General features: G+C 34.0%; 1 protein-coding gene across 1 annotated transcript in view; it reads right to left on the reverse strand.

The window, feature by feature from the left end:
- Positions 1–18,951, reverse strand: part of RSRC1 (arginine and serine rich coiled-coil 1) — a 393,493-nt gene that overhangs the window by 148,468 nt on the left and 226,074 nt on the right. The window contains exon 6 of the mRNA XM_019626528.1: positions 13,473–13,524. Coding sequence (XP_019482073.1) covers positions 13,473–13,524 — 52 coding nt within the window. The remainder of the gene's footprint in view (positions 1–13,472; positions 13,525–18,951) is intronic.

An 18,951-nucleotide genomic window follows, 5' to 3' on the forward strand; every position in this document is an offset into this window, starting at 1 on the left:
AAATTGAATACAACAATACATTAAAAAGATTATACATCACGATCAAGTGGGGTTCATTCCAGGGGCACAAAAATGGTTCAACTCAATCAATGTGACACACCACATAAACAAAATAAAAGATAAACATCATAGGGTTATATCAATACATGCAGAAAAAGCATCTAATAAGACACAACATGCTTTACAATTAAAACACTTAATAAAATGGTTATAAAAGGAATGTACCTCAACATAATAAAGGCCAGTTATGACAAACCCTCATCTAATCCATACTTAATGGTGAAAAACTGAAAAGCTTTTCCTCTAAAATCAGGAACGAGACAGGGATGTCCAACTGTTATTCAACCTAGTATTGGAAGTCCTAGCCAGAGCAATCAGGCAAGAGAAAGAAATAAAAGGCATCCAAATTAGGAATGAAGAAGATAAATTGTCATTTTTTGCAGATGACATGATTCTTTATACAAAAAAAACCCTAAAAATTCCACCAAAAATTATTAGAAACAATAAACAAATACAGTAAAGTTGCAGGATACAAAATCAATGTAAAAAAATTCATTGTATTCCTATACACTAAAAATAAAATTTCAGAAAAAAAAAGAAAAAAAAATTCTTTTTGTAATTGCAACAAAAAGAATAAAATACCTAGGAATAAATTTAACAAAGGATGTGAAGGACCTATACACTGAAAACTATAAGACATTATTAAAAGAAATTGAATAAGACACAAAGAAATGGAAAGACATTCCGTTTTCCTGGATTGGAAGAATCAACAGTTAAAATGGCCATATTACTCAAAACAATATACAGATTTAATGCAATGCCCATCAAAAACTCAATGGCATTTTTTTCCCAAGAAATAGAATAAAAGTCATCAGATTTGTATGGAATCACTGAAGATCCCAAAAAGCCAAAGCAATCCTAAGGAAAAAAGAAAAAGAACAAGGCTGGGGGTATCATGTTCCCTGACTTCAATCTATACTACAAAGCGACAATAATCAAAACAGCATGGTATTGGCAGAAAAACAGATACACAGAACAGAACAATGAAACACAATTGAGAACCCAGAAATAAATCCACATATATAGAGGCAGATAATTTTTTACAAAGGAGCCAAAAACATACAGTAGAGAAAAGCAAGCCTCTCTGATAAATGGTGCTGGGAAAATTGGAAAGCCACATGCAAAGAGAATGAAACTAGACTGCTAGCTGACACCATATACCAAAATTAACTCAAAATGGATTAAAGGCCTAAATGTAAGACCTGAAACAATAAATTGCAGAGAAGAAAGCATAGGTATTAAACTTATGGATTTGGGGTTCACATAGTATTTTATGAATTTGACCTCAAAGGCAAGGGAAGTAAAAGTAAAAATAAATGAATGGGACTATATCAAACCAAAAGCTTCTACACAGCAAAAGAAACCATCAACAACAACAGAAGAGGCAGCCAACTGAATGGGATAAGATATTTGCAAACAACTCCTCTGATAAGGAGCTAATATCTAAAATATATAAAGAACTCATACCACTCAACAACAAAAAAATAAACAATCCTACTAAAAAATGGGCAGAGGGCCTGAGCAGACACTTCTCCCAAGAAGACATACAAATGGCAGATATATGAAAAGATGCTCAACTTCACTAGCTATTAGGGAAATGCAAATTAAAACCATAATGAGAGAACACCTCACACCAGTTAGAATGGCTATAAAAAACAAGACAAGTAATAACAAGTGTTGGAGAGATTGCAGAGAAAAAGGAACCCTCATACACTGTTGGTGCGAATATAAATTGGTACAGCCACTATGGCGAACAGTAGAGAGGTTCCGCAAAAACTTAAGAATAGAATTACCATACAACCTAGCAAATCCCTTTTCTGGGTATCTACCCAAAAAATCTGAAAACATTTATCCGTAAAGATATATGTACCTTCCCCTTCTCCTTCATCCCCAGCCCCTCCCAACTAGTAACCCTCAGTTTTTCCTCTGTGACTCTGAGATTATTTCTGTTAACATTTCTCATTTATTCAGTTTTGGGAATGGATTCAATGGAATTGTAATAGATAAGTATGATATTGAGGGTGGGAGGGCAGTGGATAGGGGGAGGGGGTTGTTACTTTGTGAGGGGTGTAAAGGATAACTATTGCATTGTTCTGTACACCTGAAACTAATAATACAATAAATAAATAAATAAATAAATAAATAAATAAATAAATAATATATGTACCACTACATTCATTGTAGCATTATTCACGGTGCCAAGACATAAAAATAACCAAAGTGTCCTTTAATAGATGAATGGATAAAGACGGTGTGGTACATATATACAATGGAATATTACTCAGCCATAAGAAAAGATGAAATACTGCCATTTGTGACAACATGGATGGATCTTGAGATTATCATGCTAAGCGAAATAAATCAGATAGGAAAAGTCAAGAACCATATGACTTCACTTATATGTGGGATATAAAACTGAAAGCACAAATGAACAAGAAAAACAAACAAAAACTCTTAGACACAGACAACAGTTTAGTGGTTACCAGAGGCGAGGGGGGAGGGGGGATGGTAGAAGAAGGTAAAGAGGTGTCAAATATATGGTTACAGAAGGAGAACTGACTCTGGGTGGTGAGCACACAATGCAATACATAGATTGTACACTTGAAACCTATAATATTTTACTAACCAATATCACCCCAATAAATCCATTACAAAAATTTGGTGGTAGTTACATGAATGTATATATTTGTCAAAACTTATCAAATTTCATGCTCATATTGGGGAATTTTATGTTTAAATTAAATCTTTTCTATACCTCTTTAAGTTCTCTTCATAACTACAAAACAATCAATAAATAAAGACAAGCCAAAACAATTTTTTTACTAACTTTAAATTCCACCTCCAGGGGCAATAACCAATACTAGCATTTTGATAAAAAACACCCATGATATTTTTAAATGTAAATACTAACTTTTTGTTAAAACTAAAATAGGATCATTGTTCACTTCACACTGTTCAGGGGCCTCCTTTTTTTCATTCCAAAATAGATCACAAATATATTGGTATTTAAATAAATACATTGTGTACATTAAAAAAGAAAAACAGACACTATGATTCTCCTACTTGAAAGTGAATACCAAGAATTCCTATTCTATAATGTCTTTTGTTACCATTAATTATTTCAACATTTATAAAACTTGTTTTTATGAACATACAACTCAATTTAATTCACAGGTCTAGGATTCTCTAAGAAATGTTATTTTCTAGTTTTGCTAAATAAAATTCAAATAAATCCTTTATAAAAATAGAACAAAATCTTAACTTCTATGGGATGACAGGACAATTAAAAATAACAGTAAACATTCAATAAACAAATTAAAGAATTTATTTAGAAGAGAGCAAGAATTATTTGTTGATTTGTTACCATCAACTATGTAAGTTTAAAGGAAGATGCTGCACTCACACACAAAAAGGGCCACTCTATTTAAAAAATTTTTATTTATTATTATTACGAAAGAAAAAAGAAACCCCAGGGTCTAAAATGTAATGAGTGATCCTATTAGTTCCACCAGACTAAAATCATACAGTCTACGTATGTGGTCTTTTTAGCCACATCTGTCATGAACCATTTTTACATCACAAAATGCAAAATACTAAGCACTGATTTACTAGATGAGATCTGGGAAAGTATTCACCATTTGATTTCCCCCCAAAAGAAAAACTGGCTCATAGGAAGATAGGTGACAGTTCTTTATAAGGCATACTCAGAACTTACATATTTTAGAACCAAGTCTTAATGTAATCTGAGAAACAAAGCGAAAATCATAATGAAGTAAAGGATTAAATAAGATATATAAAAACAACAACAAAGAAATCTCAACCATGATTTTCTTAAAATCCAAATATTTTGCTTGGCTAGAAAAAATGAATCAATTATTTAAAATATTTATCATATGTAAAAATATATAAAAGTCCTTATCACATAGTAGATGCTCAATAAATGACACTCTTAATGTTTAAATACGTCACAAAACACATTTTATTAAGCATTTTATACACTGATCTGATATTCGTCCTTTAAAAAGTTCTCCGTTACATTAAAATGTAAAATGTAATGAAATGTATAGTATAAAAAGTTTTGAATTAGTTACTTCCTTGACTTATCTGAAATCTAAATTAATCACTTTTTGGTAAATTTCTTTACATTGTATTATTTTTACTCTTACAAAAAAACAGACCTATAATTTACCTTATAGGAAAAGGTTAGTTATCATTCCAAATTTTTAATGGCTTAAATGAAGAAATATTAAAGTGTGGTTAATAATAAAAAAAAACCTCATTACATTGTCCTGTTTTAGATCATTACAATGATTCTAAAAGCACTAAAAAAGAAACTCAAACTTGACATCTAAACAAACATCCAGATCTTATACACTTGTCAGTCTTTCGATAATGAAGTCTGGGGAAAAATAAATTCACAGACACCCAAGTGAATTGGCAACTGTAAGTGACAGAAGCCCTTCTAAATCCTCTGTTTACACTGGGGATTAGTGGAGTAGATTTTGAGTTGCAAACTGAACAGTCCATGGTCAAGGGAACCTGCTCCCTGTCAGCCCGTAGGGCATAAGGACAAAGCATGGTCCTGGTAGGAAGTGACCCATAAACATATTCGTACCCGGGATTTATACAAAGCCAGTCTGCCTCACAGAAACTCCATATGACCATTAACTGGCCTGGAAGGCCTGCCAGGAGGCCTAATTACAGGTCTACAGAGCCCAATAACAAAAGCTGAAGGGCTTTAGCCTAGGGATGATCTGCTTTATACTGACTTGAGAGAGTCCATATAGAGGACCCAAAAGAAAGAGGTTTAGCTTTAAAATTCTCCCCAGAGATCCAGCATTGTACTCGAGTCTAGAAAGCCCACATGTAACATACTTCAGCTGGGCTTAAGCATACCATCCTCTCAAAATTAACATTCAACTACTGTCTGCTTAACATCTGCTCAAACATGGCAAGTTGCTGTGATATTGTTAGACTCTAGCTGATAGCTTTCTTCTTACTAAATATCATTAGGGACAAATAAGTCTTTTAAAAATAGAAACATGTCACTGATGCTAAAACAAATAACATACTTTTAAAAAGCAATTTGCTTAACGATTCTCTTTAGGGAGGCACTATTATATCTTTTTGGCTTAACACAAAGCCAAAAATAGTGTTCAATATTGAAAACTGAAAGTTGAATTCACATTATCAGTTTGATTTTGTATTAAAGCTATTACATCTTATGTAGAATTCCTGAAGTTTGCAGAAAACGCATCTGATGAAACAAGGTTCTAACCAATGCCCAAGTCAATTAAACTATTTAAGGTTTTACTATTTGTTTCTTTTAAAAAGCACGATTCTTAATTCTTGATAACTACTTCTAACTGTATATACGTGCTGGTATGAGGGGGGTGTTTGGGTCATTATCTCTTCTTTCCTTATCTCAGGAACCACTCTGGTGATGACATTAAAAACCACTCCTGCTCCGACTAGCTAATATTTATAGAACACACTGTTACCTGTTAGCTGCTGTTCCAAACACTTTGCTACATTAACTAATTTATGTCTCATAAAAACTCTACAGATACATGTTACTATCGTTCCCATTTGATAAATGAAAAAACTGATGTTCGGCAAGTTTTAACAACTTTCCCATGGCTTTTTCAGTAAATAATAGAGCTGGGCACAGCATCCAGGCCATGTGACTTAAGAACTTAAACACCACAGAAAACACTACCTTTCAGAACAACTGCTTTTACTCAATGCTTACTATATACCAGTCACTGTTCTAAGTACTTTGTAAATGTTAACTCATTTAAACTTCATAACAACAGCTCCATTAGTTATGTACTATTAAGATCTCCATTTTATAGATGAGGAAAGTAAAACAGAGTAATGGGGAAGTGAAATGCCCAAGCTCACAAAGTTAGTAAGTGAAGCTGGACATCAGTCTAGATACCAACATACAATCAAGCAGAAACCCACATGGGGGAGAAAAAAATCTGAAAACCATTTATTTACATGAAATAAATTTTCCAGTCACTTGCTCTGCTTTTTAGGTTTGTCCTACATGAAAACCTCTCTCACAATAAATCAGCCTGTTTCTTGGAGCCACAGATCAGTGGTCAGAAACCTATAGGGGAAACCTCTGTGGGCTTTAAGTTAAGGCAGCAGAATGGCCTTCTATGCTGCCTGGAAACAGTACAACGTTATCATGGCAATCTCATCCGTGATTCTCAGAATCACAAATATTTAAAGCTAGACTGGACTATGGAAGAGTATTGAGAATTCCAAGATCACATGGCTATGAAGGGACAGGGTCAGGACTCGGCTTCTAAATGCTTAATATGTAACTACAGGAATAACATCGAAGCCTAACATGCTGCAGAAGAATTGGGATGGAGTGAGGCACTGCAGCTAATTCCTAAGCATAGCTTCTTCCCAGGATATCGTGTGCAAGTGTTTGTACCTCGTCTGTATTTTAAAACACTTAACTAGCTTCTATCCCAACAAGGCTGTCTGAAGTGCATGTCCCTAGTTAGGCTGGAGACAAAAATACTGGTGATCATAAAACATTACCCTAGATTTTTCAAAGTTATCAGAAACGTAACTATTGTGAGTACTCTAATCGTTAAGGAAAAGAACATCTTTTTTTACTGAAGCTTTATCCTTTTATCAATTAGAAATAACTCATTTCAGAATCAAAGGCTTGCTTGAGGATAGAAATTCCTTTATTGTAAGGTAATTATAGTGTTACACCTAACAAAACAAGGTATGTATTTGGTATTATTTTCTATCACCCTTCTTTCTGCCTAACCTACAGAGAGAAATAGCTCAAGAGTTAGAAATCATTGGATTTGAGTCCTGGATCTGCCATGTATGTGATCTTTTACAAGTCATTTATACTTCCAGGATATTTGTAAAACGGAGCTAATTAGCTCTCCATGTAGTGATGTGAGTCAAATGATAAAAGATTTATGAAAGTGCTTTGAAAACTATAAAGCATAATACAAAGGGTTGTAGAGACATTATTCAGAAAATGAAATATTACAGAGATTTTATGATAAAGGTGATTTACCAAACTTGCACTAAAAGAAATTTCTATTTTTTCTTAAAACACTAGAGATACAATTTTAAAGACTGCATGTGTCAGTAATTTTATTAAAAGTAAAGTATTAAGGAGATTTTAGAGAAAATTGTATCTTGAGACCACACTGTGAAAAGTGTCATCTTTTCATGCTAATGAAAAATAATTATGTTTGGGAAAAATCTCTCCTCTAAATTCTTCTTCAAGCCCATGAACATACTTGGCATAAGATGATACTGTGTTTTCGTGGAAGCCCAAATAATGTTTGGAAAGGTGCTAAAAAGTCAAACAACAGTGAGAGCAAAAGTGACAGAGACAAGTCTTTAAGTAAACTTATTATTCCTTCTTCTTCCTCTGTGACAATTTAAACTTAAAATGTCAGATTATTGCCATATATAGAGAGATAGATAGATAGATAGATCGATAGATACACACACATGTATATCTGTATCTATATCTATATATATCTTCTACATTTGAAGCCACTTTAAAATCCATCAAACAGTGGTAAAAATGAGAACACGAGCATTTCAAGGTTTAATTTTCAGTTAGCCAGGTCATTTCAGTCTCTCCACAATGGCTTATTCACCAAAGATTAATAGCTAGAATTCTATTTAGAATAGTGCCATTCACTATAGGTGCTGTTAAAACTGCTGGGAAAAATTTCGAGGTTTTAGATATGGTTCCTGACCTTCAGAAGTTTATGATTTCATTGGGAAAATAAGTCCAGCACTCATGAAACAATTAAATGTTAATATTAGCAGTATGTGAGTAAATATTAGCATAAATGGTGTGCGCACACAAGGACAAACAGATCTCAAAGGAGGAGAGAAAGGTCGCATGCTGGAATGGTCGGAAATCATGGGAAAACTTTAACTGAGGGGCATCTTGGAAGTGTTTCAGAGGGTAGGAGGAAGGAGGAAGGCATGTCTAGAAGGGATAAAATCATGAGCAAAGATTCCCGGGTAGAAAAGAACATGAGTGCCTCAAAGAACAGTGAGAAAAAGTACAGAAATGAATTCTGAGAAATAAAGATAGAAGCGCCTGTGAATCACCACGCAGAACCTTGGAACCTGATGCATAGAAGTGAAAAATTCTATGCTTACAAATCCTATTGTAAGCAACAGAAAGCCAATGGATAATTTTGAGCAATGATGTCTGAGAAAGAATGATCTAGCAGTGATATTCACAAAGAGCAATACGGAAATAAACACCTTCTGGCGGCTGCCATTTGCCAGGCTCTGGGCTAGGTATGTCACGTATTATAATATTATCTTCACAACAACCCTAGAAGGTAGTTTTTATCTTCCCCTTTACGATGCAAAAATTATGGCACGGAGAAACCCCAAATTTCAAAAAGGTAACTCCAATACGGGACACAGTCTAGCTGAGACAATAAGGGACTGTACTCATATATTGCTGGTGGGAATGTAATATGGTTCAGTCACTGGAAAGTTTGGTATATTCTCAAAAAGTTAAACATAGAATTACCAAGACTCCACAATTACATTCCTAGGCATATACCCCTAAAATTACAAACAGGTACTCAAACAAGTACAAGTATATGCATGTTCATAGCAACACTTCACAATAGCCAAAGGTGGAAATGACCCAAATTTCCACCTATTGATAAACGGATAAACAAATGGTCTATATACATACAATGGAATATTATTCAGCCATAAAAAGGGATAAAATGGTGGCACATGCTACAACATTGGAGGCTGTACCTCCAAAACATTATATTAAGTGAAAGAAGCCCAATAGACAAGGTCACACATTGCATGATTCCATTTATATGAAATATCCTGAATAGATAAATGCATAGAGACCAAGGGCCAATTGGTGGTCACCAGGAACTGGGGGTAAAGGGAGTAAAGAGGAAACTGCTTAACAGTAAGATGTTTCACTTTGGAGTCATGAAATGTTTTAGAACTAGATAGAGATGGTAGTTATAAAACATTGTGAATATATTTAATGCCACTTTAAATACATACATAACTGCTCACTTTAAACAATTAAGATTAATTTTAATTATGTGAATTTCACCTCAATAAATTACTTTTTTAAAATAGAGAACTATAGTAAACTAGAAAATATACGCATCTGTCATATTCCATTAAAAAAAAATCCTGTTTGGGCTAAAAAAATGAATACGAAACTGCTCAAGGTCACAGAATGAGTAGGAAGCAGACCTAGAACCCTTTCACTATTCACGACCATCTCTCTGGAAAGATAACAGAATTGACTGAAGCAAGAGACCAATTAGGAGGTAATGGATTAACCTTCGGGTGAAATGTCTGGTGTCTAGTAAGGAGGTGGCAGTGGGAAAGATAATAAAAGGATAAATATAAAAAATATTTCCAAATTAAGAGTCATTAATTAATTCTAGGTGAATTGTTGCCTAAAAAGAAGTCAAAGAAAAATTTCAAGATTTTGAATACTAAATAGGAGCATGATAAAAGCATTTTTAAAAAGAAAAGGAAGAAATCATGGCAGAAAGGGTTTGTATTTGGATTTACTCAGTATCATAGAGTAAATCATTAGCCTAGGTTACAACTTAGATTCAGTCTTACAAATTTACATAATTTTGTAACTTTCTGTGTCTTACTGCCACTTGAAAATTAAAAAAAAAAAATCAACCTTAGATCTAACCTTACCTTCACATCACCTTTGAATTAAAAGTTAAACAAGAGACATAAGGGCCAGCCGAGTGGCGCGATGGTTAAGAACTGGCTTGGAACGCCAGAGGGCCCCGGTTCGGATCCCACATATGAGGGCCAGTGACACTGCTCTCTACAGCTAAGATGAACAACAGCTCAACCTGGAGTTGGGCTGCCATGGGTCACCGGGGACGGCGTAGGCTGCAGCCCTTGTGGCAGTGGGTTGCCATGGGCTACCATGTGTAGCCAGCAGCCAGCGTGAGCGGCCAGCAGCCGCAGTGAGCGGCCGTCCAGAAGCCGGCAACTGACCTGCCTCACCCAGGAAGAGCGCAATGATGGTGCCAACTTGGGCCAGTGAAGCAATGTCCTCCACAACTAGACTGAAGAATAAAATGACAGCAACTTGTCTGTTCCCCTTCCCCCAATTCCCCAGCGCTGTTCCCATCCCCCCAATTAAAACAAACAAACAAAAAAAAAGAGACATAAAATTTGGTTTCAATTGCAATTTAGATTCCATCTAAATCTGAAGATCTAGCATGGCAAAGTATAAAAATGTAATGGTTTAGTGCATATAAAAATCATAAATACAATAAAATCTGGCTTCAAATTCATGTAAGTACAATATGCACAACATCCTACAGTCACATTTCACTTAATGTTATTTTACTCTTTCAAAATCATACCCCTAATAATAATGTTGTCAAATGTTCTAAATGTATTTTTACTTCCAAACTAGTAACCTTATTGACAGTCACTAACAGTTCAATAACAATACAATAGTTACATATAAAGTTTTCTTCTGGGACTGACAGAGTTTTTAAAAGACTTAAGTTGCAGGATGTCTATATGTAAACTTCGCTGACCAGATTATGGTGATTATAAGGCCTGAAAAAATACTGTCAAGAATCCAGCATACAGCATTAAGTCATTCCTCATACCCAATTTTCAGGCCCAAAGTCAAGGGTGTTTTCCCTGGGAATTCAAGTAAACTCCAATGTGACAGAACGGGTACTGCCAGACCTTCCTATCAGCCACCTCAATCTTAGGATGAGGATAGGCTTTAACTGCAAGCCTTATCAGACTGAGCACAAGTTCTTTTATTTTATTTTATTTTATTTGTTTATTTTTAATGATACAATGAATACCTTTAATTCATCCCTGAAACAAAGGTCTGGAACCTTGACAAATAAGTTCTATATTTGCTTATGTGCTCTGCCATATCCATCTGCTTTCCCTCTCCAGGACACAAGTTCTCATTAAAAGCAATACCAGATATTCTTCAAAGGGGTATAATACGTTATGTATTATGAAGTGATGTATTTATGGAATTGGCATCAAAAAGCAAAGTCTGGTAAAAATGGTTACTCAACCTATGGCAATAATAGCACAGGTGTTTTTTTTTTGTAAAACAATTTAGCAAAAATATATAAGACGCCACTCTAAAGATTAATACCCTCTAACCTCATAAACTCATTTCTTTAGTAATCAATCCCAAGAAAATAATATAAAAAAAGGAAAACATAATTTGTAACAGGAGGTACATCACAATGTTATTGATAAGAGGGAAAAACTGGGGACAACATATAGCATATTCAATAAGAAGAAATTAATAATGCTATGTCTAGCTAAGGTCTGACCTTTGTCCAGTCCAACATATATTTTTTAATTTGAAAATTGTCAAAATATTTTGAATGCTTTTCAAATACACAGACCTAGCTTTTTATCCTTAATAGAATTTACAATATTAAATTTTTTTTAAAATGAGGGTGACAGCTGGGACCGATATAAACAAGTTATATTCTGTGAGGTTTGGACTGTCAAGATTTGTTTTATAATATGTTTCAAAATCATATTAAAGGAAAAAGAAATAAAACAAACTGTATAAAACTATGAAATGAAATTCTTCATAGTTGCATTAATGGAAACATATTTTCTGGACTAAGCACCATAAATATTTTCCTTTAAAGCATGAATTTATTAATACTCAAATTATGAACTGGAAATATTTTTTCAAAGCAAAATGCCACTAAAGAATGGCTGTATATTATGTAAATGATAGAGAATCATACTAATTAGCTTTATCCTATAATATGAAACCCTAGAACAAGCAGAATTTTAATACATCATGTTTTTTACGTAACTAAAGATAAAATGAGTAAGTGACTTTTAAAGTAATATAGAGGGGTATAGAGACTTACAGTCAAAATATTTATCAATTTTTATCCCTCTATGGTTACGTCTGTTAGTGATTTATGAAGCTAGTATATCATTTATATTGGTGTTCCCAATCTTTAGACTGTGGACATTTAGGGTGGGAATACAAGGAACAAATGCAAGAAATCCTTAAATCATATGTATTTTCTCAAACAATGAATACAAATGAGGGTAAACAGGATCACATATACGCTGATGGAGACAGAACTGACTCTGGGTGGTGAATACACAATGTGATATATAGATAATATATTACAGAATTGTACACTGGAAACCTATGTAAATTTACTAACCACTGTCAACCCAATAAAACTTATTTTTAAAAAAATGAATACAAAAATAACAACCAGCATCATTTGGTAGTCTGAAATCACTTTTGATGTTAAAATAGAATTCCTATTTTACAATTAGAAATTATGAATTCTTTATGGATCTTTAAAAAGTAATATAGACTACTTTGGTGATATTATTCTAACCCAGGGGTCGGCAAACTTTTGAGACAGAAGAGCCAATCCTGTCCCTCACAACAATTTAAAAATTATTTGAGAGCCATAAGTATATTTTTACAATTAAAAAAAATTTTTAAATCCTTTAAAAATTTTATAAATGAAACTATTATAGTTTTAGTCTCATTTCAATTTTACTTCAGAGCCACATGTATGTACCCAAAGAGCCGCATGTGCCTTGCGAGCCACAGTTTGCCGACCCCTGTTTCTAACTCTACCTCATACAATCTTGGCAACTTATTACTTGAATAAGTTACATATAATTTTGAGGAGCACATTACGGTTCAGGGTGAAATATCAGTGCTTAAAAAAGATGACATGGATCTTTATATTTTTAAAAAGGTAAAGTATTTAATGTCTATATGAATCTGGGTATTATATCTAAATTCAAAGTCATAGCATTGTTGTACCACTGACAAATAAAACATAGTATTTAAGGTTACATGGTATCCAGAACAAACAGTCCAATGAATTACTAGAATGTAATTGGAGAAATCATAAAATGACATTTACGTTGTTTCCTTTGGAACAATGAAAACCTCAATCTAAAACTTACACCCCATATAAAAATTAAATCAAAATAGATCAGTCTTAAATCTAAAACATAAAAGTATAAAACTTTAGAAGAAAATGTAGGAGAAAGTCTTCATGATGTGAGGTTAGGCAAACAATAAACATGCCACCAAAAGTACAGTCCATAAAAGACAAAAAATTAACAAATTGTACTTCATCAGAATTAAAACAAAATTGAAGCCAAGTTTATAAATAAAAAGGTAAAGAATGACATCATACTGTAGCAATACATATTTAAGGTAAAATATGGCCATATATGTAATCCAGGTCTCAGAAATTTGAGAGGATATATGGCAATGGGTATTTTTCTCTTTAACACACCTGTAAGCATGTTAGGACTTATTTCAAGCCTTTTCATTTAAATAAGGTGTAATTATCAACACTTACCAGCAGCTTCAAGAACCATCTGTAGTCTAGCTTTGGCCTGTTCAGCTGGTGGCTAAAAATCAACCATAAAAGATATTTACAGGTCAGTTTTAATAGATGGAGCTTTAATGTATTGTTATGCAAATAACAGAAAATGTAGAGAACTTTATCATAATCAATATTAATATCCATCCACATCTTAACAAAATTCCATCACAGCAGTTCTACCAATCTCTCACCTTTCTCATTAGTATGATACAAGAATGAATTTCTTTTGTTTTGTTTTGTTTTTACAGGAAAAGGTTTTGTTTACTACCCAACACTGTACCAGTCAGCATTAGTCTAAATAATGTCAAATCAAAAATGAGGCAATACCCACACATTTAACAACTTATTCTCAAGATGTATTATTTTTTTGACATGGAAACATGCAAAATGACCTATTAGAATTTAAATAGCAACTTGAAGTCCAATACTTCAGGCAAGTAATATCCTAAAACCAAATATTTTCTGTTTTCCTAACTCTATTAGAAAGAAGCAATTGTGATGAAGATAGGACACATGTGAGCTATGTGCTTTCAATTCCCAGTAACTGTCCTACTATTGTTCTCTCAATAAACCTTGATTCGATACAATTGATAATGTTGAAACTAAACTACTTTCCTACCAGTGACCTTATTCTGAGATTTTTGGATAAGGTTTGATGGTATTCAAACTATAACATGGCTTTTATGAAGAGTATGATTTTTATTAAAGACCTGTTTGAAAACTGTTTTTAGTCGGTGTAGAGTTCTGACCACCACACTGTAGTTCTGAAGCTGATGTTGAATAATATTGTATGTCAACTATAATTATATATACATATAGTCACGGGACGTGGAGTAGAGTGTGGGGATGGAGTCAATGGAATTGTAATAGATAAGCATGATATCGGGGGTGAGAGGGCAATAGATGGGGGTGGGGGATTGTTTCTATGTAAAGGGTGAAAAGGATAACTATTGCATTGTTCTGTACACCTGAAACTAACAATAAATAAATAAATAAATAAATAAATAAATAAATAAATAAATAAATAAATAAAAATAAAAAATTATGTTTTAAAAAAAACTGTTTTTAATACTTAGCACTTCACAATACATTAATAAAGATGTCAGCAAGTGACTAAACAACCCCATGTTTATAGATGGTACCATTATTTGAGAATTAACATTTAACAAAATACATTAGAATATTTTGCTATTTGTAAAAAAAAACAAAACAGCTTCAATGAAAAGAATTAAATAATTCAATATAGCAAGACGTGCTCTGAAAAGTTTAAGAATTTGAATGGTGCTTTTGAATAAACTGTAAGAAAGAAACAGGGCAGATGAGATGGGAGGGAAGACAGGGGGAGCTGTTTATATAATTGAACAGGGGTTTACAGACTGGCCCTAGAACTAAGGGCTGGTTTTAGCAATAAGTTTTATTGGAACACAGCCATGCCCATTTGTTTATATACTGTCTATGGTTGCATTTGTGCTCAACCCAACAGTAGCAGAGTCAATTATTTGTGGCAGGAAACTTATGGCCAGCAAAGCCTAAAATATTTACTATCTGGGCCTTGAAGGAAAAGTTTGCTGACCCCTACCACAGAAGGTGGAGAGACTTTAGAAGAATCTGACACAGCGGGGTGATGAAATGAGATGTGCACTTTGATACATCATTCATTCGAGCAATACTCTTGAGGATGAACTGAAAGGAATGTGACTGCAGGCAAGAAGCGCATTAGGGAGCAATTAAACAATTCCAGGCCAGAGACAAAGAGGGCCTGAGGTGCACAGCAGCAGCAGCAGGGTTGGACAGGAAGAACTAGATTTGAGAAATATTTAACTGGTAACATGTGGATATGAGAGGCATAAGCAAAGAAAAAGAGTATGTCAGATATTTGTACAGAAAAATGTACAAGGTGTAATCAAACAATACGGTAAATGTTTAAATAAAACATTTATTATACTAAAAGACACATTGCCATTAATCCCCCTCAAAATACTCCCCCTTGCTTCGAACACATTTACCCCATGGTTCTTGCCACTTGCTGAAGAAGTTCTGGAAGTCCTCTTTCGTGAGTGTCTTTAGTTGCACTGTCATGGCTGCCTCGATGTCCTGAATCATTTTGACTTTGAGGAAGAGCCAGAAGTTTCACAGTGCCAGATTCAGTGAATAAGGTGGATGAGGACACACCATGTTTTTATTTGACAGAAATTGTCATATATCAGAAGCAATGTGTGACACGGAGCATTGTCATGATGGAGGATGGTTTACCGCACACTTTAAAACACACCTTCTCTCAACTGTAGCTCACACCCAACTGACTGCACTGAACAAGTTGATACTTGTCACACATTGTTACTAAGATTCAATGTGCCCCATCCTGTATTGAAGATCCCTGCCTTTCCATTAGATGGCACTTGGCAGCAGCATTCACTATATGTTTAATCGCAACGGAAAGGCTCCATGTCATACATTGCTTCTGGTATGGTCATTTCTGTCAAATAAAAACATTACAGTGTCTCCTCATCCACCTTGTTCACAGGATCTGGCACCATGCGACTTCTAGGTCTTCCGCAAAGTCAAAATGACCATGAAAGGTAAACATTTAGAATCTAATCAGGACATTGAGGCAGCCATGACAGCACAACTAAACACACTTACAAAAGAGAACTTACAGAACTGCTTCAGAGAGTGGCAAGAATGATGGGATAAGTATTCAAAGTGAGAGGGAGTATTTTGAGGGGGATTAATGGCAATGTGTCTTTTACTGTAATAAATTTTTTGACTTAAACATTCACCATATTTTGTGATCAAACCTCTTATGTAGGTGTGCTTTATGAAGTATTGAAAATATGTGATATGAAATTAAAATATCACAGCAAAATATTAAGAGGACTGTGACATCTACTGAATATAATTGTTCTAACAGTTATCAACTAATAGGGGCTAAACAATTAACATAAACATTTATGATGATAAAAGGCAAATGATATTTGACATCACATCAGGGAACACAGAGAGTGTGGGGAACGGTGGGGCATGTGGCCCAGCCAAAGGAAGCAGCAGATACTCAGCACTAACTCACTGCTGTCATGCAGAAATGCCAAGTTCAGGGTTACAAAATTTCTTGATTTTTCATGAGACTTTAAGTTACTATAAAGACCACTACTGTGTGGAACAAACAGTACTTCCAAGAGCCAGGTTCAATTTCCAAGACAGACAGATTGCGTCCTCTACTTAACACACACACAATAGAAATGGGATACTTTATATAACATAACTAGAATGGCAAGAAAGAAATGATATTCTAACTAGTAGGCCCCAAGCAAGCTAAGAATTATGAAGCATACTTTCAGAGTAAGCAGCGAGCGTCCTTTGATAGAAAAATGTTAGACACTTAATTGGTTAAGGTATTTCATGGGAAAGTTTTATAAATTTCAAAAGGAAAGGTTATTTTTGAGGAATTAAGAAATAATGTAAGTACCTACATCTAATAAAATATTAACAAAAGTCTCCTACCCCACAGAGTCCCTCTCCATAGCAGCTTCCCCTCCCTCATTTGTAACCACTGTCATGAAAACGTGGTGATTTTCATTCCTAAAGGAAGATTCTGGATGGTTGGTGATTATGGTAAATCACCTGTTAAGACATATTTATATTTTTATGAATTCCTCTAACAATCTATAATATAGGATTCATGTTTCAATGATAAAGAAAACCAGGGAATATGAGCAGTTTAGCAACTTGCCTCTATTAGTAAATGACAGACTGAAATCAAGGCCGTTTGACTCCAAATCTCAGGATCCTTCTAAATAAATCACTAGGATATTCATAAAGTCAAAGCAATTAATTTCATAGATATAAAAGCATAAGAGTAGGTTTTTAAATTCTGTTTAAAAGACTAATCTGCCCAAAATAATACATCTGTCCTAGTAAATGAAATATAATTCCATTCTAAATACATTTGTCTATACAAATATAACTTGCTAAATTATATTTGTGAAATATAGGGATCAATTCCAACTAAGGGCATAAAAATATATTGCTAGATTCAACAGACTTTTAAAAGTAATTTTATTTCATAAATATTTTTACTCTTAAAAATATTTGATTCATTTCTCAAACATTTTTCTTGGATAGGGAGTTCAGATGTGAATGTTCTCTCACTTCTTGTCCATCTGCACATATGTTTCTTTTATTCTGACTGGTGAACAATTTGAATGGATATGAGATTCTTGGTTGCAGCCTTTTTCTATCCATCACTTGCCCCTCAAATCCTTTCCAAGGACTCCCCTACACTGTTTCAGCCCTGAGTTTGTCCCTGAAGAGGAGAATCATCACAGTAGGTCTTCTGGCTGAAACCTTCCAGGTCTCACCTGTCTATGTGTGTCAGTAGCTGCTTGTTTCAGAAAAAGTAGATCAGTTGGAGCTGGGACTGGAGAGGAGGCAGTCTCATATATGTTGCTATCATTCTGATTGCTATCCAAAGTTACTTTTTAAGATTAACAAGAAAGAATAAACAGAATAGAGTGAAAAGAACATTTTCTACTAACCCATTTTTAGTTAGGTATAATTATACTAGCAGGCTTAGAATGAAAATAGCTTTGGGGCTTGAGTACCAAAATTTCTAATGCTTTAGCTATTTTAGAGTATATTAGACCCCCGGGATTAGCATGAATTCCATCTAAAATTGGTAAATGGCACTAATGTCATTCAGAACCAGAAATTATACCTTATTCAATAAATAATACCAAATGCAAATGCACGGAATACAGCAATAAAAGAATTATACAATGAGGACATATTTAGGAGCACAATGTCACAGTTAACATTGTGTGAAGTAAACTTACAGAGAAAAAATTTTATTCCATTAAAAAATAATATTCCTTACATGAAAATTTGTAGTGCATAATTGGATCAATATCAATAAAATTGAATCATAGAGAATAGAAATGTTGTTCCCTTAAAAAGTAAATTTTAGCATTGACATCAAAAGAACTGTAAGAATAGTATAAACTTTTACTACAAATGTTTAAAGACTGTATTAAAGTTCAAACATTATTGTGTCATGGCATATACAAAACATACATATATCAGTGTAGATACCATACCATAATTTTAACTCATTTATAATAAAAGTGTACTTCTGCTAGAAATTCTTATTATATAGGGTTTACAAGAAATACTAAAGGGTCTTCTTTATGCAGAAAAGGAAAGGTCATAACCAGGAATAAGAAAATATAAGGTTTAAAATTTCTAAATTAATGGGGGTCCTTGGGTGGGACAGAGGGGGTTGGCAGTCTTTCTATTGCCATGAATTCTCCAGAACTGCCTTGCTCCCTTCTCTCCCCTTGGTAGCCAAGTACACCTACTTAACTCCATTTGTAAGCCCTGGTTTGAGAGATGAGCATCCAATGTCATAAGAAGAAATAAAAGCTCCTAAGATGAAACCAAAAGATAGGTGAGTTTC

Source organism: Hipposideros armiger, unplaced genomic scaffold (assembly GCF_001890085.2).
Source record: "Hipposideros armiger isolate ML-2016 unplaced genomic scaffold, ASM189008v1 scaffold_16, whole genome shotgun sequence".
NCBI lineage: Eukaryota > Metazoa > Chordata > Mammalia > Chiroptera > Hipposideridae > Hipposideros > Hipposideros armiger.